At 28.2% G+C, this 21,255-nt stretch overlaps 2 protein-coding genes and 1 long non-coding RNA gene across 3 annotated transcripts; 2 read left to right on the top strand and 1 right to left on the bottom strand.

Moving 5' to 3' along the window:
* Positions 1 to 897: 897 nt before the first annotated feature.
* LOC110733959 lies at positions 898 to 4,970 on the top strand. Its single transcript, XM_021914026.1, has 10 exons — positions 898 to 937; positions 1,228 to 1,571; positions 1,692 to 1,918; positions 2,486 to 2,699; positions 2,973 to 3,257; positions 3,356 to 3,517; positions 3,913 to 3,975; positions 4,329 to 4,490; positions 4,622 to 4,774; positions 4,965 to 4,970. Exons 2-10 carry the CDS (start codon positions 1,491 to 1,493, stop codon positions 4,968 to 4,970), a joined length of 1,353 nt encoding a protein of 450 aa, XP_021769718.1. The 5' UTR covers positions 898 to 937; positions 1,228 to 1,490.
* A 1,818-nt stretch (positions 4,971 to 6,788) lies between these two features.
* LOC110733784 lies at positions 6,789 to 7,873 on the top strand. Its single transcript, XR_002513665.1, has 2 exons — positions 6,789 to 6,933; positions 7,275 to 7,873. It is a non-coding gene; the product is annotated as an uncharacterized LOC110733784 (long non-coding RNA).
* A 2,870-nt stretch (positions 7,874 to 10,743) lies between these two features.
* LOC110733783 (protein FAR1-RELATED SEQUENCE 12-like) lies at positions 10,744 to 12,077 on the bottom strand. The gene is made up of 2 exons (XM_021913842.1): positions 12,012 to 12,077; positions 10,744 to 11,748 (listed from the first exon to the last, which is right to left on the bottom strand). The coding sequence occupies exons 1-2, from the start codon at positions 12,053 to 12,055 to the stop codon at positions 10,770 to 10,772; spliced, it is 1,023 nt and encodes a 340-aa protein (XP_021769534.1). The 5' UTR covers positions 12,056 to 12,077; the 3' UTR covers positions 10,744 to 10,769.
* Positions 12,078 to 21,255: the final 9,178 nt, after the last annotated feature.

Here is a 21,255-nt window from a genome sequence, read left to right as displayed (position 1 = left end):
GATCAGAAACAGTGAACAGAATTTTTAGTCATAGGAGTTACTCCCAATGAAAATTGATTTCTAGAAGGAATCTCTTAGGCTGAAAATTCCTAAGTAGTTTATCGCTTAAGTTGTGTTGATTTAAAAGAAACAATTCAAACTAACTTTAATCCATGGAATATTATTGCAATGGAGATTAATTTTCCTATGTTGGTTCTTTGCTTGAAAATTTGGAGAGGAAAGGAAGAAGGGGAGATGAAGGGTTAGAAATGGAAGGGGGGAGGAAGTTAAGTTGGGGAAGCACATGTAGCTCTCCTTACTTAGAACATGAATGCTTTTCCCCCCCTTAGAAAAACTATTCCAACCTGGAAAGTTATTTTCATCCACTTACAAACCAAGCTAAGGAAAATTGGAAAAATTAGTGATTTTTTCGAATTTTGATTTCGAAATTGGTGATGTTGGTGCGATTGCCCCTGTTTGTAGGGGTTGTGGTGTGGTGGTTGATTTATGCAGCAGCAGCTAATTGGTTAGGGGTTGTTGGTAGTGAACTTGTGATTGCAGGGCTGAAAATAAACTTTAGAACATAGGTAGAAAAAATTTGGAACATAGGAAAAAATTAGAACATAGGTTGAAATAATTTAGAACATGGGCTGAAAATAAACTCAATCAAACCTTATCATGTTTCTGTTTCATTTGTCTTTTAAATTTCTAGTTTACTCATTCTATTTTGGGTTTTTCACTCTCCAGCATGTTCTAAACTCTTTATAAGCATGTTCTAAACTATTTTTCAGCATATTCTAAATTATTCCTATGTTCAAAAATATAATAATAATGTTGGAATGTTACTAATGTTTTTGATTTCTTTATGTTGCAGTAAAATGCAAGGCCAAAATGAAGAAAAATCAGAAGGAGGATTTACTAATATACAAGAAGAAGAAATTACTTATGTAAGAAAAAGGTAACTAAACTAATGTTCTAAACTTTACCTATTATGTTTTAAATTTTGTTCTAAAGTTTTCCAATATGTTCTAAAGTTTTCCCTTAAGTTCTAAAGATTTGTATTATGTTCTAAAGTTTTCCATTATGTTCTAAAGTTTTCCATTATGTTCTAAAATTTTCTCTTATGTTCTGAAGATTTGTATTATGTTCTAATATGTATCCATTATAGTTTATGTTCATCTTATCCCTTTATATTTGCACTCTATTTAATGTTAGTTGTATTCTAATTATTTTTTATTGTTTTTAAAGGAAAGTTGAAAACGTTGAAGCGGAAGTAATTGATAGATCGGAATTTGAGAAGCATATTGAAAGTAAAAGTGTTGCTAAAAGACATAGAAAACTTCCAAAAAGGCTTCAACCACCTCGAAAATTGCAAAAAAAAGGAAGGAAGAGAAAAAGATCAAGAAGAAGGAAAAGATCAAAAAGAAGAAGAGGGTAATAATGTTGAGGATGATGACGAGAATAATGATAGTGAAGATGATGGTGAGGATGATAATAAGGGTGATGTAAAGATGAAAGAGAAAGATGAAAAAGAGGAGATGGAAGATGATAGTGAGGAGGAACAAAAAATCAATAAAAAAAATCAAACTCAGGTAATAATACTCTTTAATCTTTACAATCTTTATTTTTATGTTCTAAAGTGCACGCTTATGTTCTAATTTTGCTTATCTATGTTCTAATTATGTTTATCTATTCATGGTGAGGATGTGAAGAAGAAGAAAAGAAAGATTGAAAAAGAAGAAGATGGTGAGGATGTCCAAGTAGTAGAAGCTAATGAGCAAGATAAACTAGTTAAGAGGCAACCTTATCAAAGAGTACCTCCTACTCAATTCATGAAGGATGTGTTGATAAATCTTTCGGAAAAACAAAAGCAAGCTATTCGGAACATTGGTTTTGGAGGCTTTTTGGAATTGGATTTACCAATCCATATTAATTCTATGTAAGTAGTAGAATGTTATGTTCTAAAATCATATTCTAAAATCATAAGTATTATCAATGTTATGTTCAAAATTATGATTTGTCATGTTTGAATTGCTATACACTAATGTTCTAAATTATAAGATTATGTTCTAAATTAGTTATGCTCTAAATTTTGTGCATATGTTCTAAATAATATGATTATGTTCGAAATTAGCTATGTTCTAAATTATGTGCATATGTTCTAAATTGTATGATTATGTTCTAAATTATGTGCATATGTTCTAAATAATATGATTATGTTGTAAATTACTTATGTTTTAAAGTTACTTCTTGTATTCTAAAATTATGATCTCTCATGTTTGAATTGCTATACACTAATGTTCTAAATTAATTTTTTGTTATGTTCTAATGTATGTTTATTATGTTCTAAAATAGACTTTTTTTATTATATAATGTTCTAAATTATGTTCAAAAGTTTAAATATTATACTAAATGTTTTAAACTTCTATGTTCTAAAGATTGACTATTATATTCTAAATATAGTTGTATTGTGCTTTAAATCTTACATTTTTCATTATAATTCTAGGTTGACAGAAAACTTGGTTACGAATTTTGACACGGAGAGATGTTGTTTGATGTTACCAAAGAGAAAACAAGAAATATTTTTGGAGGCAATTGATGTTCATTTGGCTTATGGGTTTCCATTGGGAGGCAAAAGGATTGAGCAACGAAATGATGAGTCAAATCTGAAATGGAGCAAGTTTCTAAAAGCTTGGAGAAGCAAGTTTGGCCTCAAAAAAGTATGATGATATAATGTGGTTATGTTTTAAATTTTATGTTCTAAAGTATGAATTTTATGTTCTAAAACGTAGATCATTTATGTAGTTATTTGACTTGTAATGTTCAAAATTATATTTAGCTATTTTTATGATATTATATTGGTATAAGATGGTTGTGTTATAAATTGTATGTTCTAAAGTGCTTTGCTTATGTTCTAAAGTGTTTTCTGCTTTAAAATAGATCTATTATCTCCATAGGTTTTAATTTATATGTTTTTTTTTTACCTCTAAAAGGGAAGTCCAACCAACAAGAGATTGATTGACAGAATTCAAGAATTGAAGAAGGAAAAATCAGTTTCTGATGAATTTCTTTGGAACTTTGTGGTATGTGTTGTCAATTGTTGCATTCGATCAACAAACAACCCACAACTATACATTAAATTCTTGTATAGTTGTATGGATGTAAAGAAAATTGCTGAATTGGATTGGTGCACATTTGTGATTGAGCACTTGAAAGATTCTATAAGTGTATGGAAGAAGGGAAATTCTTACTTTACAGGTCCTTTACCTTTTCTAATGGTAAGTTTTAAATTCTTACCATTATGTATATATATTATTCTTGTTATGTTGAAAATGTGTGAAAAATATTCTAATTAATTTTAACATGTACTAAATAGGTATTCTATTTTGATCGTCTACAAAGAGGAGGGATAGAAAAACCAAGAAAATGTCCACTAATTTCGGTGTGGACAAAGGAAAGGATTCAAGTGAGATATAAGTTTGAAAAAGATCATGGATTTGGATATGGAAAACTCTTGGAAAGAATGGAATCAATTGTGGTATGATATTTGTATATGCTTATGTTTAAACACTACACTTTATATTCTATCTATATTTGCTTACGTTCTAAAGTTTACCCTTTATGCTCTAAACTATATATTTTATGTGATAACTGTTTTAATATTTACCCCTAAATATTCTAAACTATATACTTTATGTGATAAACTATTTTAACATTTACCCCTAAATATTCTAAACTTTATATTCAACTTACTTTTGCCTATGTTCTAAAGTTTACACTTTATGTTCTAAAGTTTACCCATTATGTTCTAAAGTTTATCCTTTATGTTCTAATCACTCAACTTACTTTTGCCTATGTTCTAAAGTTCTCTCTTTATGCTCTAAAGTTTATCCTTTATATTCTAAATTTTGTAATTCATATATTAATGTGTAGGAAGAAAACAAGAAACAATCAAGACAAGAGGACAAGGAAAAGAGAAAGGAAGAGTCATCAATGGTAATTATACCTTTTAAATTATTACTACAGATGCTTATCTTGTAAAAATTGAAAACACTTTATTCTAACCTTTATATTCTAATCTTTAAAATTTATGTTGTTGTTTTCTAAATTTTATAATTTATATACTAGAAGGCACCAAAAGGAAAAAAGAAACAACCAAAACAAAAGGAAAAAGAGAAGAGAATGGAAAAATCATCAATAGGTTCTAGTTCTACAACTTCTCGAAATGACATGATGGTATGATTTAGTTTATGTTCTAAATTATATTTTATGCTCCATTTAATCCTTTTCTGTTAAATTATCCATGTTATGTCCTTTATGTTCTAAAATATTTTTGTGTTCTAATGAAGGGCTTTTTGAGCAAATTTGGAGATTTGGCAAAAACACTTGCCTCGAATGTTAAAGAGATGTATGGCATGTTAGAACAAGCAAAAGATCTTTTTGTTGAGGAAGAAACAACAGGAAAAATGCAACATCTCATAGACAACATATGGTGCAAGTACACAACAAAGGTATTATAATTATGTTCTAAAGTATTTTCTGGTTGTGTTCTAAAGTGTTTTCAGCTTATGTTCTAAAGTATAATAAATTTATATAAATATTATGCATATTATGTTCTAAATTATAATTTCTTATTTTATAGACATTCGTGAACCAAGAAGAAAAGAAAAGCCCTTCTATACTCAGCCAAGATCAACATGTCTTCGATGAACCGGCGTTTATTGAAGAATTGGATATGGTTATGGATAAGGCATGGAAGAAATTCGAGGAAACAAGGTCACCAAAGTCACCGACAGTTGGTAATTTCACATGTACATGCTTAATTTCCAAATTATACTTATGTTCTAAATCAGATGCTTATGTTTTTAAAGTACTTTTTTATGTTCTAAAACATGCGCTTAAATCACATGCTTATGTTCTAAATTATATGATTATGTTCTAAATTAGTTATGTTCTAAATTAGTTATGTTCTAATTGTTAAGCAGATTTGAGATCAAAGGAAGAGGAAAAAGATAAGAACAAAGAAGAGAGAAATGAAGAGAACAAAGACAAAAACTTGTTGATTCCCTCACCAGTAGTTGGTAATTTCACATTATTTTCAAATTCATTTTTTATGTACTAATATTTACTAGATATGTTCTAATATTACTTCTTATGCTCTAAATTTTTTCTGGTTATGCTTTAAAGTTAATTCTTAATTTTTTATATTCTAACTATTTCTAGGTTGTCTCCTAATTGTATATATTTCTTATGTTCTAAAGTTACTTTTTATTTTCTAATTATTTTTTGCTATTTGCTATAATACTTAATTTTTATGGTGTAATTGCTATGAAGATTTGGGATCAAAAGAAGAAGAAAAAGAGCAGGACAGAAAAGAGAGAAACGAGGAGGAAAAAATTGAGAAGAAAGAGAAAAGGAATGAGGAGTCACCAAAAACCCCAATTCCTCCAAAAAAGAAGCAACCTTTTGATATAACTCCTCCAAGTTTCAACTTATTGACCCCCTCACCAGCAGTTGGTAGTTTTACATTATTTTCAAACTCTTTTCTTTTGAACTAATATTACTAGATTTGTTCTAAAATTACTTCTTATGTTATAAATTTTTTCTGTTATGTTCTAAAGTTATTTCTGATGTTCTAAATTTTTTCTAAATCAGATGCTTATGTTTTAAACTACTTTCTTATGTTCTAAATTATGTGCATATGCTCTAAATTATATGATTATGTGCTAAATTATGTGCATATGCTCTAAATTATATGATTATGTTCTAAATTATGTGCATATGTTCTAAATAATATGATTATGTTCTAAATTAGTTATGCTCTAAATTATGTGCATATTTTCTAAATAATATGATTATGTTCGAAATTAGTTATGCTCTAAATTATGTGCATATGTTCTAAATTGTATGATTTTGTTCTAAATTATGTGCATATGTTCTAAATAATATAATTATGTTGTAAATTAGTTATGTTCTAAAGTTACTTCTTGTGTTCTAAATTTTTCTGGTTATATTCTAGTTATTTCTAATGTTCTAAATTTTTTCCAACTATTTCTATGTTGTGTCCTTATTGTTTCTACTTATGGTTAGATGTCCCAGAAAATCAAGAAGATAATGAAGCAGAACTCACTTACGAAGAAGTGACAGCAAATGTTCTAAATTGTGCTTTTCTGAATCCAGATCATCCACCTACATTGGATGAAGAGGAGAAGCAAGAAGAGGAAAAAGAGGAGAAGAAAGAAGAGGAAAAAGAGGAGAAGAAAGAGGAGAAGAAAGAAGAAAAGGAGAAGAAGAAAGAAGAAGAAAAAGAAGAGAAGCAAGAGGAGAAGAAAGAAGAAAAGGGGAAGAAGAAAGAGGAGGAAAAAAAGGAGATCCAAGAGGAGAAGAGAGAAGAAAAGGGGAAGAAGAAAAAGGAGGAAAAAGAGGAGATCCAAGAGGAGAAGAGAGAAGAAAAGGGGAAGAAGAAAAAGGAGGAAAAAGAGGAGAATCAAGAGGAGAAGAAAGAAAATGAAGGAAGCAAGAATGAAGAGAAGAACAAAGAAGAAAAAAATGAGAACAAGAAAGGGTAATCATTTTGTAAACATTAGATCTTTAGGTTAGAAATATTTAGAAAAGTTAGGTTAAACTTTAAAACAAATGTTGGTTATGGTTTAGTTAAATTTTAATTTAGAACTTGGTAATAATAAATTTTGGTTTGATTTGGTTATGGTTTTTGTTATCAATAAATTTTGGTTTGATTTAGTTATGGTTTTTGTTATCTATGTGATATTTTTAAATTGAATTAAGTAGGAAACAAGGAGAAGAAAAAGGAGAAGAAAAGACACGGAAAAAAAAAGGAAAGGATAAGCTTCCAATGTACTTGCGTTCACCTTTCATGGTTGAACATGAAAAACTTTTCAAGAATGTGGACAATAGAAAGGTAGCTGAGTATGCGTTTGCTCAAGGAGATAATAAGTAAGACTTTAAAACTTTAAAATTATATGCTTATGTTCTAAGCTATATGCTTATGTTCTAAGCTATATGCTTATGTTCTAAGCTATATGCTTATGTTCTAAACTATATGATCTAAGCTATAAATTATGTTCTAAACTTCATTCTTATGTTCTAAACTGCGTGTTCTAAGCTACGAGATTATGCTATAAAGTACATGTTTAAAACTATATGCTTATGTTCTAAAATAGGTACTTATGTTCTAAACTATATTCTTATGTTCTAAATTATGTGTTTATGTTCTAAACTACATGCTTATGTTCTAACTACATGCTTATGTTCTGATTTTATTTTTCTGATTTTAGGGAGCTTTTGTATGCTGATAACATGGGGACAACGATTACGAGAGATGAGATTCATAGTCTCATAGAAGATAAGCACATGTTGAACAATGTTGTGGATGCTTATGTTTGCCTATTGAATTTTGAAAATAAAAGACGTGGTGTAGACAAGAAGAGTAGATTCTTTTTCACTACTGAATGCTATGTATGTTTTCGAACTTAAAATTATAACTGTGTTCTAAGAGTAGATTCTTTTTGTTTCTCATATAGATTATACTATGCACCTATGTTCTAATTACTTATGTTTTAATTTCTTTTTCTTTTTCAGCTCATACGTTGTACAAAAAAAATACTTCAAATCAAATGAAAGGCAAGATGATAGAATGAAGGCTTTGTTTGATAGAATGCAACAAGAAATGACAACGGCCGAAGTAACAAGCTTCAAAAGCATTCAATTGGTAACTTGGTATCTTATTATGTTGTACTTTTTTCTTAATATATGTTCTAATTATTGGTTTTGTTTATGTTCTAATTATTTTTATCTATGTTTTAAAGTATCTACTTATGTTCTAAACTACTTATTTATCTTCTAAACTACTTACTTATGTTCTAAACTACATGTTCTTAGCTACAAGCTTATTTTCTAAAATACATGTTATAAAAATTATATGCTTGTGTTCTAAACTATATGCTTATGTTCTAAAATGCATGCTTATGTTCTAATTTTGCTTATCTATGTTCTAATTCTGTTTATCTATTAGGTTTTCTTCCTGGTCGTTTTACCAGATCACTACTATTTGCTGTGTGTCAACTTTGTGGAAGGAACATTTGATTTGATTGACAACAGATTTCTTCCACCAAATATTCCTTTTCAAAATAAATATGGAAATTACCATAGATTAATGGTAAGACATCAAAGTTTACATTTTTTTAATTATACTTTTGTTCTAACTTTTGCCTTATATGTTCTACAGTTTTCCCTTTATGTTCTACAGTTTTTCTTTATGTTCTAAAGTTTACCTTATATGTTCTAAAGTTTATCCAATTTTTCAGTTGAATGCATTTGGTGATTTCGTTCACTCAATTGACTCAAATATAAAGAGTGACTTTGTATCCTCCTTCAAAACAAGAAACTTGAGTATGTCATGGAAGAGCAATAAGAACAAACATGATTGTGGAGTGTTCCTGTTGAAGCACATGGAAACATATGAAGGAGAATCTGTAAAACAATGGAATTCGGGACTAGAATTAGACAATGTAAGTTTAAAACATAAGATACATGTTTTAAATTAGTTTTGTTTATGGTTTTGGTGTTATGGTTTTTTTAGTGTTGTGGTTTGGTTTGGTTATTGTTTAGATATATTATGGTTTATTATATTTATTTATACTTATATGCTAAATTATATTCATGTTCTAAATTATATGCTTATGTTCTAAAGTATTTCTGTTTATGTTCTAAAAGTTACTCTTTTTTTTTTTTTTTTTGCATTTTGACCAAATGAAAAAATTAAGAGTGGAGCATTGTGGGAAGATAATAACAGCAGAAGTAAATGAAGAATGGAGCAAAGTGATTAGGAGATCAAAAAAGTGGTCAAAGGAGAACAAAATGGATATATGATTGTTAAGATCTTAAGTTTATATTTGTAGAGAGATATTTGCAAAGAATATAACAGTAATTTCTTATGTTCTATGTATTTACCTGTTACAAGAAATATATTGTTGAATCATATTAAATGCTAAAATTTTAATATAAAATATATCATATAAACTTATATGCTAAATTATATTCATGTTTTAAATTATATGGGTATGTTCTAAAGTATTTTTGATTATGTTTTAATAATTATATGCTTATAAAGTTAGGATATTAGAATATATTATTATATATTAATTTTGACTTAAAACTTAAAGTGTAGAACATTAGAACATAAGAAAATTAAAAAAAAAAGTAACAAGAAATGACAACAGCCAAAGTAACAAGATTCCAAAGCATTCAATTGGTAACTTGATTCTAATTATATCTTATTATGTTGTACTTTTTTCTTATTACATGTCCAAATTATTGATTTTGCTAATATTCTAATTATTTTTATCTATGTTCTAAAGTATTTGCTTATGTTCTAAACTGGCTGCTTCTAATCCATTACTTTTGCTTTATTTTTCCTTTTCAATACAATGCATACACTCTTTAGTGCATATCTAAGAAGGCATATGTAAATCAATGTTAAGAAACTTGAATAAATAAAAGTTGATTAAAGCAAGATTCAACTAAATGATGTTTAATAAAGGTATCTAAAATGCTTGTGCTATCATTACTCGTAGTTCAAATTGACTTAATAAAACAACTTATAATTACGAAAAGGGGGGAAGATGAAAAGACAGGAGATGTTATAAAACATTATAATCAACTTTAATTAACATAAAAATTGATAAGAAAAACACTAGTAGAGATACTCTGAATAATAATTGGACAAAAAAGAAATAAAAATATATTGTTTCTAAAAGTAAAAAAATTGAGTTCTTATATTTTAAGAATTACATGAATAATATTTTACGTGCTAGTAAATGAGATATTGTTTCTAAATATATAACATCTCATACAACTGGATTAATAGTATATTCATCAACCTGTAAAGAAAAAAAATAAAACAATATTAGAACATAAGCACATAATTTAGCATTAAAAAATGTTATAACATGCCATTTCTATTAGTTTAGAACACATGATATTATATAGAGTAAAAACTTTAGAATATTTAAAGAAACCTTTAAAACATATAAAGAAAACTTTAGAACATATAAAGAAAATATTTTGAACATAAAGAGAAAAGTTAAAATATAAAGGAAAACTTTAGAACAAAATGAATAACTTTATATTCTAAACATTAGAGCATATTGAATTACACTAAAACAGAAAGAATAAACATTAGAACATAGAGAAAACACTTTAGAACATAGAAAAGTAACTTTAGAACATAGAGAAAACACTTTAGAACATATTGAATTACTTTAGAACATATATGAATAACTTTATGTTCTAAACTTGCTTAGAACATAATTACTTTAGAACAAAATAAATAACTTTATGTTCTTAACATTAGAGCATATTGAATTACATTAAAACAGAAAGAATAAACATTATAGAAAAGTAACTTTAGAATATATTGAATTACTTTAGAACATATATGAATAACTTTATGTTCTAAACTTGCTTAGAACATAGTTACTTTAGAGCATATTGAATTACTTTAAAACATAAATAATAAACTTTAAAACATAGAAATAAAGTAAATCTAGAACTTAGAAAGTAACTTTAGAACATTAAATGGATTACATTAGAACATAAAAAAATAATATTACATGACATATATATTAGTTTAAAACACTAGAGATTATGTTTGGAAAATAAGAATATTAATTTAGAACACAAAGTATAAATTATATATTAATTTTGACTTAAAACTTAAAGTTAAGAAAATTAGAACATAAGAAAATTAAAAATAAAGTTTACTTACTATATCACTTGACTTTTCCAGGGCAATTACGACTATCATGATAACCAAGCTCCCCACATGCTCTACATAATCTCTTCTTCTTTTGACTTTGTTCAATAGACGTTTCTCTGTCACTCTTCATTCTTTTGTCACTATTTGGAACATGAACCTCATTTGGAACATGGACATCATTTGGAACATTTACCTGATTTGGAACATGAACCTGATTTGGAACATGGACATCATTTGGAACATTGACCTGATTTGGAACATGAACCCCCGTGCCTTTGTTCTTCGAAATTTTAGGAGGTTTGATTAAAACATTAGAAGGTAGACTAGCTCCAATAAGCATTTCAATGTCTTTAACTTTGCTCGAAAGATTGTTGCTTCCATTTGTTTTCTTCTGTTCCAAATCTACCCTCATGGCTCGAAGTTTTTTGACAAGATCACTAAGATCATCTTCATTGTTTTGCACTAAACTCACACAAGCATGAATTTCAGACCACAAATCATTTAATAACATTTTCTTATCTACTGCATTAATACATTCCTCCAACACATTACCCTCTAAATCAAAAATGGGCTTCTTATAAGCCATTGTACACCATCTATTTAGAACGTAGGCCTTGGGAATTTTTTCTAACATCCTTGCCTTCCACACCCAAATCATATGCCTACAAGGCACACCATCACGTTCAAATTTTTTACAAAAACACTTTGTATCAAAGGTAGTTGGATCAAAAACAACATCAAAAGTCCTCCTTCTAGTTCCTTCCCTCAAATTGAAAATGTAAAGCTCATTGTCCTTCTTCATCTCCTCAACACCACAATTAAAACATCCAATTTCAAGCTCATATTGAAATTCATAGAAAATTGTTGTTGTAAACAATTCAGAAGCATCTTTCTCTAAAGGAATTGGAGTCTTACACTCCGGACGCTTATTCTTCGAATCATTATCCATTTTATTTTGAGTGTGCCTTTGAGCATCCAATGCACATTCAAACCTATAGAAAATAGAAATTAACTTTAAAACATAGAAGATAATTGTAGAACATAGAGTGAATTACATTAGAACATATAAATATACATGACATGTTTATTATGATCTAAATATTATTAAAACATAAAGAGAAAAAGAAAACATAAAAGAGAATTATAAAATAAATAGTAAAACTATAAAGCATAAAAAGAAAACTTTAGAGCATACAAGGAAAACTTTAGAACATAAAGAGTAACTTTAGAACATATATAGACAATTACTTATTACCTCATGTAGAACTCAATCAAAGTGAGATGGGGATTTGTGAACATAGTGAAAAAATTATTTTCACTTTCTGATCTAAATGTGGTCCTCATAATGCCACCCAAAAATAAATCTCTGAAATACGCTGGAATCCACATATCACGTATGTTGTACATGTATGCCAACCATTCATGATCGTTCAAATGGAATTCTGAAATAACTTTGTTCCACTTTTCTTCAAATTCTGCCGGCTCAATCTCTAAATGCCAAACACATGAACACAGTTTTTTCAAGAAATCAGTGTCTTGGGCAATCGCCCGACCTACTTTTTCAGGCACCTTTTTCATAATATGCCACATACAAAACCTATGTTTTGTAGTTTGAAAAACATTACGAACAGCAACTTTCATTGCAGGGTCTTGATCGGTAATCAAACACACAGGCTCGTTATTTCCCATTGATTTAAGAAAAGTTTTGAAAACTCATTCAAAAGATGATATATCCTCATGAGCTACAAAAGAAGCCGCAAAAGTAACACATTTTTTATGATGATAAACTCCAGTAAATGGACCAAAGATCATATTATATCTGTAACATACACAAATTATTTATGCAGAAAATGTTACAAAATAGAGGTAAACTTTAGAACATAGAGGTAAATTGTAGAACATAAAGGTATACTTTAGAACATTAAGGATAAACTTTAGAGGATAGTAATTTAATTTAATTATTAAACGTGGCAGTAATATAGTTGTTTTAAAACATAATGAATTACTCTAAAACATAAACACTAAACTAAAAATATACAATGTAGCTTTAAAAACTTATAAGTAAACTTTAGAACATATAGACATAATGTTTAGAACATGATGGATATTAGTTTAGAACACAAAGAATAAAGTGTAAAACACAAAAGCATAATGTTTAAAGCATAAAAGCATGATGGATATATTTTAAAGCATAAGGTAGAACATTAGCAATATATGTTTAGAACATAAGGCATACATAGTTTAGAACATAAAGAATATCTGTTTAGAACATCAAAACATGATGGGTATTTGTTTAGGAACACAAGGCATGATATTTAGAATATAAGAACATATGTTTAAAAAATTAATATGTAAAAGTAAAATATTAATTACATTATGAAAGAAATTTATATTTAAAACATCACCTGTTTGTTTTGAATGTGGTATCAAAAGAAACCATATCACCAAAAAGTGCATAATTTTTTCGACAGATAGGATCAGCCCATAAAGCTCTACAAAGTCTATATTCTTCATCAACATCATAGGAAAAAAAAATGCACTCCAGAGCAATTTCTTATTTTGAAAATTATCCACAAACATTTGGGCATCTGATCCATCAATAAAAGCCTTCAAATCTCTATAAAAAATTTTGAAATCTTGTTTAGATGCACCAACATTATCATGTGATCCAGCTAATTCTTTCATCATAGTATAAGACCTCACAGGACCAACATTTACCTGTTAGAAAAAAAAAATATTACTAAGATTAAGAATTAACTTTAGAACATAGTAAATCAAAACAAAAAAAACATTATTTAGTACATAAAAATAAATCACCTTTGAATTATCAACAATCAATTTTTTATGCATAATATGCATTTTTCTATTATCCTTCTGAAATTTTGCACAACTTGGAGTATATAAAGGATGATTATGTTCTTCTTTGAAATGAGTTACAACATACTTTCCACCATCATATCTCATACATATGTGAGCATTGCATCCTACACGAGTGACTAAACGTTTCCTAGTAATACGAACTTTTCCTTCTTCATAAACTGTTTGTTGAGCAATAGGTTTTCTTATTGCCCTAAAACCTTCCTTATTGCAAACTCCATATTGAAAAGCAATTATATCTTTGTTATTCTTCTTCCTTTTAGTAGTAGATTTCCTAGAAGTAAACCCAGCGGCATTTGCATATGCTTTATAAAAACTAAGACCCTCTTCAGGATCTTTAAATATCATCCCCAAACTGGGTTTTAACTCCTCGGGAACACTTGGAATCCATTCCTTAGTGGTACCATCAGGGCTAAATGATCCAACAACCTCTGGAGTACGATAAATATCACCAACTGCATTAGAACATGAAAGTAAACATTAGAACATACAATGAAAGTCCTAGAATATGAAGAAAACATTAGAACATAAAAAAAAAACTCTATAATATAAAGAGAAAGATACATAGAAAACTTTAGAACATACAGAGAAAACTTTAGAACATCAAGGATAAACTTTAGAACATAGTAAATTAGGGACATACTTATAACATATTGCTTTAGAACATAGTGAATTACTTTATAACATACATAATAAAATTTAGAATAAAGTGAAAAAATTAAACTAGAAGGTCAACTTTAGAACATACAATGAAAGTAAACATTAGAACATAAAAAGTAAAATTTAAAACTAGAAGGTAAACTTTAGAACATAGAATGAAAGTTTTAGAATATAAAGATAAAGTAGGATTCCCTACTCCCTATGTCAGATTGGTGGGGCCATGGTTCGGTGATTCCAGTAGCAGTGACATGCATCAACTATCCCTATGTCAGATTGCTAGGATAAAGTAGCATTCCCAACTCCCAAGCCCCCAATGCCCAGCTCCAAGACGAGCCTTGAGGTTGTTGTGGCATTATCCGATAATGATTGATATTGTTTACCCACAGTTTACTTTGAATCATTACAAATTATTTAAAATGGATTAGATATTTTTTATTTATCAAATTATTTAACTTCCTCAGATTAGTACCATAATATTTTATTTTAGCTCATGTTATTTTTTGCACTACTTGAATTATACTCCGTATTTGGTTTTGGCCAAGCAATATAGTCATGTTAAGAAATAAAAATAGTGGATAAAATCCATCTAATTTTAGTTTGTAGTACTAAACAGTGCTCCAACAGAGAACAAACAATCTCAAAAAAGTTTGAAAAGCCTAGTGAAGAAATATTAAATCAGTGATTTGCAAGTGCATGTGTGGGGTTGCAAATTATAGACTCTACACTCTAACATAGCTTGTGAAAATATCTCTGCTATTTCATTAAGATGTGACTCATGACAATTCTAAATTAGTATTGTCGTTTACCCTTATCACTAGGACTCACTACTACACATTCAATTCCATGTGAAAATATACAGTGTCAGTAGCAGATTTCAATTGCGATTGGTACATTTATGGTATATTTGGATGAAGCATCTAACACGTACTACTTTTTATAATCCTTCATCAACCACTCTTTCATACTCCGATGTATTCTGCATTCTAAAAGGAGTTCAACAGGCAACGGAACATGGCATTTGCGCTTATCATTCGGATGGGAACATATAGAGAAAACTTTAGAACATTACCGATAAACTTTAGAACGTAGTAAAGAAACTTTAGAACATGTAAGTAAATTGAAATTAAAACATTAAAAACAATAAAATTACCTGAATAAGTAACACAAGAAGAAGGATAATTAGGTTGAACACCATCTAAATCCATCAATATGCAAAAACCTATTTAAAAAAACACATATTGTAGCAAAAAAGCAACTAGAAATTAAAATCCATTAAAAATCAAAAATCAAAAATCTGGAAAAAAACTCAAGCAAAGGAAAAAACAGAAAATCTGGAAATGAAAAATCGCAAAAAAAAAAAAACAAAAAAAAACAGAAAATTAATGAAAAAAAACTGAAGAAAATTCGCAAAAAAAAAAAAAAACAGATAAAATCGAAAAAAACAGAAAATAATTGCTCGAAAGTCGGAAAAAAAAAAAACAAAAAAACATATAACATCGAAAAATTCTGGAAATGAAAAATCGAAATTGATGAAATTAATGAAAAAACTCAAGAAAATTCGCAAAAAAAAAAAAAAAAAAAAAAAAAGAAGAAGATAAAATCAACATAAACTGAATGATGAAATCGCAAAAAGAAAAAAAAACAGATTTTTGCTGATTTTCGAATTGATGAATTGCATATCCACAAATAATTAGAAAAAATAAAATTTCTCACAAATTCGCCAAAATAAAAAAATTCAACAAAAATTCGCAAAAAATAGATATCAATAAATAAATTAACTAAAAGGATAATCAAAATTATAAAAATTGAATAACAAACCTTAATTTCTTGAAGGAATTTGCATCCAAAAGTATGAGAGGAGAGAGAGTTGTAATGTATGAGAGGAGAGAGAAAGAGTTGTAAATTTGTAATGTATGAGAGGAGAGAGAGAGCTGTAATGTTCCAAGCCCAAAAAAAAAGGAAAGAAGAAACGTGAATAAGGAGAAAGAAAGGGAAAAGAACAGCGAAAATTACTAAAATGCCATTACTAATCATTTATTTTCAGCGGTCAGATCAAACTAATTGTACGGTCCAGATTAGTTCTTATATATAATGGGTTCTTATATAGAGGAGGGTTCTTATATGAGCCTTCCTCTATATATATATATATATATATATATGTATATATATATATGTGTATGTATATATATATATATGTATATATGTATATATATATATGTATATGTATATATATGTATGTATATATGTATATATATATGTATATATATATATGTGTATATATATATGTGTGTATATATATCCTCTCTTTTTATCTTATATATATATATATATATATATATATATATATATATATATATATATATATATATATATATATATATATATATATATGTATATGTGTGTGTATATATATATCCTCTCTTTTTATCTTGCAATATAAGCTTTTTATCTTACAATATAAAAGAGGGTATGAGATTATTATCCAAAGTGCCAACAACTTTTATAGCCAAAGAAACTATAAGGAGCCAGTCAAGAACCAATATAATGAGAATACTCTGATATAGAGAAGGGTATGGTCATCTATAGAATGTCGGATCAATTAGGATTTGGCTCTAATGTGTCTATCGAATCCTTGATTTCCATGTATTCGAAATGTAAAAATTAAAGGTTGATAACTAGAACGCCATGATCATAGGTTTTGAAAAAAAAAAAATGGGTAAATGATTATTGTATAGTTATTGATAAATTTATTTAAATTTTCATGTTAATTTTTTTAACGTTTTTGTTTCACAATTTTCAATTTAATAATTTTCTTATAAAAAATTTGAATATATATTTTATGTTTATTCTTTTTAAATCTTTCTCTTGCAGATAAAATTTAAATGATAATTACATGGTTATTGATAAATTTGTTTATATATGTGTTAATTTTTTTATATACTACGTAGTTAAACTTTAATCATAAATTACTATTTTTTTTTAGGGAAAATATTTTTGAATGAAATGATAATTAGTACCCTCATATATAGGTCACACTCCTATATCCCCAACATCTCAACATGTGGCACTATGAAAATCGAGGTACTGTTTTACATTAAAATCAATTAGAGTATCACCCAAAACAGAAAAATACACTCTTGATTATTCAGAGTCACCTCTAATTTCAGCTCATCACATGAAGTGAGAAGTGGAGCATCGTCATCCTTAGCAAGCATGTACTCTAGCTGCTCTTGGGCCAAAGATTTAAAAGGTAATGCTATATGCGTAAGCATTTAATAATTAATATACTCCCTTTGTTAGTATTAAGTTGGGAATTTATCGACACTTCAGTAAATCGGTATAATAAATGTTAATTTAATATCTTTTCCTTCCACTTTTAACTTATTATATGCAGCCCTTTCCTTATTTACTAAGAAAAGAAAATTGTGGATAAGAAGAGATTGTTTATTTTTACTCCTTCGTGGTTGTTCTTCTTATTAACAATCTTGTCGTCTTTTAACTGCAACTATTGTTAATTATTTGATGGCACATAAACAAAGTTATGGAATTGTGAATGCAATTCATATTAAATAGTGATATTTGAGCAGATGCTATCAAAAGGTATAAAGAACTTAAAAATCCTAAAATCAAGGAAAATCGATGAAAAAAAAAAAAAAAAAAAAAACTGGTATTAATTATGGGAGAGAAACGATGGAATTTTAAAAGGAAAAATATAACTAAGTGGTTATTGCTTTAGTATTAGATATAGATATTAGATGGTCACTTTTTTTTTTTGGAGGAAATTAAAGAACTTACGTTATTAAGTTTTTAGTTGCAACATTTCACATATTACTACTCCGTATGACCTAAGCTCACAAAAAAATTCATCTGAAAACACACTAGAAATATTATACTAAGTATTATTGAAACATGAAAATCAATTAAGAGTTCTAAACTAACAATTGCCCCATAAGATGAAGGGATAATAATATGATATGAAGGGGCACAAATTAATGAAATATTAATTAATCATAATTTAGAATAATAGTGTCAAACTTTAGAGGATTTTAAACAATAATCGGCATAAAAGATTTTGGTAGATTTCAAACGCACATAAACCAAATAGTACATATTAAAACTACCACCCAAACCAAAGATGTAAACACATGCCAATACAACTTCTGCACAAGAGCTAGCCCCTCCGAGCGCATCGTGCCAGTAGGCCACCCTAGTCTTATTATAATTGAATTATGTACCACACTTTTATATGAGTAAATTAATAAATGACCCAATCAACCATATAAATACACAATTAATGACACCAAATTAAATCATCATTCATTTCAAACATGTACAAAGAATGAGCCAAAGATGTTACATACAAATCGGTAATTGAAAGGAAAATAAAAATTTCATAACAGTTCAGCAAAATGCGAATATTGAAGGTTTTCCAATTCAAAAAGAGTAAATACAATTGGCGGCAAGTTTTCATTATTAGGGTTTGCCATAAGTTTTAAGGATGTAGAGATGTTGTATAAGAGTGACATGAATGAAAAGGTGGATAGAAAAGACGCGTGGGGGAGAAGGTAAAGTTTTGACTACTTTGAAATTTAGGTAAAATGATAAATACAATAAATTTAATTAAGTAATTACCATAAGAAAAATATAACATAAAATGAATGAAAATTAATACTACCTTGGTAATATAATTTCATTTTTGGGGAGATCTTTGATGGGGCATTTTAAAGGAGGAAATCGAACCAAAAAATGACGCTCGATTAAATATTTTGATTAAAACAATCCATGATTTTGAAAGGGAACTTGCTAAAGCTGAGAACAAACGATGCAAGGAAAAAGCTGCAAAGATAGATTAAGAATTTGAAAAGCCTTACTAGGAGGCTGAGGTTGAGATGAGAAAGTTAGGGTTGATAGAGAAGAGAAAGAGAGGCGGGGTAGGTGGGGGTATGAATGTAGGAAACTAAATTTTAGGGTTTGGCAGAGTCTAATAAAGGAAAAAAGTGATTCTCTTTGGGATTGGTGGGGTCTAAACTCTGAATGAAGGAAGATTCGGAGTATGTGATTTTCTTCTAATATCGGATCTTTCGGATATCAGATATTTGAAAATCAATATTTGGATATCCGATATCCAATTTTTTAGATTGGATATCCGATCTGAAATTGATGTTTTATCGGATATCCATAATTTTCGGATTGGATGCTGATCGGATTATTGAGTTGTACGTTGAAACATAGATTAGTTAAGAATTGCAAACTAAGAAGAACAACTTTTTTTTTTTTACATGAGCAATTAAAAGGAAAATGAATTACAAATTAAACTATTATATAAGTACGACAAACTACTTAGAGGAGCTTTACTAGTTTTAATGTTACAAACAATACAATAAAAACTAAAGTAGTACAACATCTTTAAAATGAACTAGGGTATAGAAGATATAACTTACTAATATAAACTAGGGTATAAACTATAGTATGTGGATATTTTTTGAACAAAGTAAGAATATTTTCATATCTTATCAATTTTTTCATATACTAATATATTTTAAACAAAGTAGTTTTCATACCTTATCAATCCTTATGTTGTCGTTTCGAACAAATATTGTGATCAACTAATTTTGTAAGGGTTCATCTAGTGAAAATCTTGGCATTCTTCTCCTTTGTTTAAAAAAGGAAATTCTTTTTGGTAACGCCCAACTACTTATTTTTCTCTTTGGTAAGTTAGGAAATTCTTATCAATCCTTATGTTGTCATTTCGAACAAATATTGTGATCAACTAATTTTGTAAGGGTTCATCTAGTGAAAATCTTGGCATTCTTCTCCTTTGTTTAAAAAAGGAAATTCTTTTTGGTGACGCCAACTACTAAATTTTCTCTTTCGTAAGTTAGAATTTTTATTTTTATTTTTGATAATCATTAATTTTTTATCACCAAATATAATAACTACTTTTAATTAAAATACTTAACCAAGGTTAATTTTTTAATAATTAATATTTTTTTATTAAAACCACCCCCCTACCAGCCCAACCACCATCTCCCCTGGCCTCCCTTTTCCTGTTGACGCCCAGCGTACCTTCCTATAGGACTTCCCCTCACCGACCGACCCTATCCAGACATCCCAGCCTCCTAATACAACTAAAAACCTAATCCTAACTAGTAAAGAAAAAGTTTTGCAAATATGATCATTAATGTTAATCTATCTTCTAATAACTGAATGATAAATTTTCATATGTGGTTGGTCACACTGTGTGGCGAACCACATTTTTGTTTTTGAAAGAATGCTTCGGGTTACTTGAATAATGTAGCACACTTTTATAAGAGTGAGTTAATAAATGAACCAATTAACCATATACACAATAATAACACCAAATTAAATCATCATTCAATACAAACATGTATAAAGAATGAGCCAAAAATGTTATATACAAATAGGTAATTGAAAAAGAAAATAAAAATTTCATAATGGTTCACGAAAATGAGAATATTAAAGGTTTTCCAATACAGAAAGGGTAAATACAATTGGGGGCAAGTTTTCATCATTTAAGTTTGCATTCATGTCGCTCTTATACAACATCTCTACATCTTTAAAACTTATGGCAATCCTTAATAATGCAAAACTCACCGCCAATTGAATTCTCCCTTTCTAAATTTGAAAACCTTCAACATTCGCATCTTGGTGAACCTTATCAAATTTTAATTTTTGTTTTCAATTACCTATTTGTATGACAATTTTGACTCATTCTTTATACATGTTTGAGTCAAATGATGATTTAATTTGGTGTAATTATTATATGTGTATATCGTTGATTTTATATCTACATGCTTTGGTCAATTTTTTTTTTTCTACAATTAGTTTTAAATTTTATTTCATCTTTAATTTGGTGTTGTTTGGTTGACACAGAAATTAATAAATTCCAATAGGCATTTGTATTTCACTGGAATTAAATTCCCACATCAAATTTTCCAAAA

Source organism: Chenopodium quinoa, unplaced genomic scaffold (genome assembly GCF_001683475.1).
Source record: "Chenopodium quinoa cultivar QQ74 unplaced genomic scaffold, ASM168347v1, whole genome shotgun sequence".
Taxonomy (NCBI): Eukaryota; Viridiplantae; Streptophyta; class Magnoliopsida; order Caryophyllales; family Amaranthaceae; genus Chenopodium; species Chenopodium quinoa.
Note: the sequence above shows the minus strand (reverse complement) of the source record. Positions and strands in the feature narration are given on the sequence as shown.

Excerpts from the sequence above, each read along its gene's own strand:
- LOC110733959 (XM_021914026.1), top strand. The coding sequence starts at position 1,491 with ATGAAAGAGAAAGATGAAAAAGAGGAGATGGAAGATGATAGTGAGGAG. Across the intron at positions 1,572-1,691 it reads ATAAAAAAAATCAAACTCAG|AAGAAGAAAAGAAAGATTGA; the intron begins GTAATAATACTC and ends GAGGATGTGAAG. Across the intron at positions 4,491-4,621 it reads GGTGCAAGTACACAACAAAG|ACATTCGTGAACCAAGAAGA; the intron begins GTATTATAATTA and ends CTTATTTTATAG.
- LOC110733783 (XM_021913842.1), bottom strand. The coding sequence starts at position 12,055 with ATGTTCACAAATCCCCATCTCACTTTGATTGAGTTCTACATGAG. Across the intron at positions 11,749-12,011 it reads TTGATTGAGTTCTACATGAG|GTTTGAATGTGCATTGGATG; the intron begins GTAATAAGTAAT and ends TATTTTCTATAG.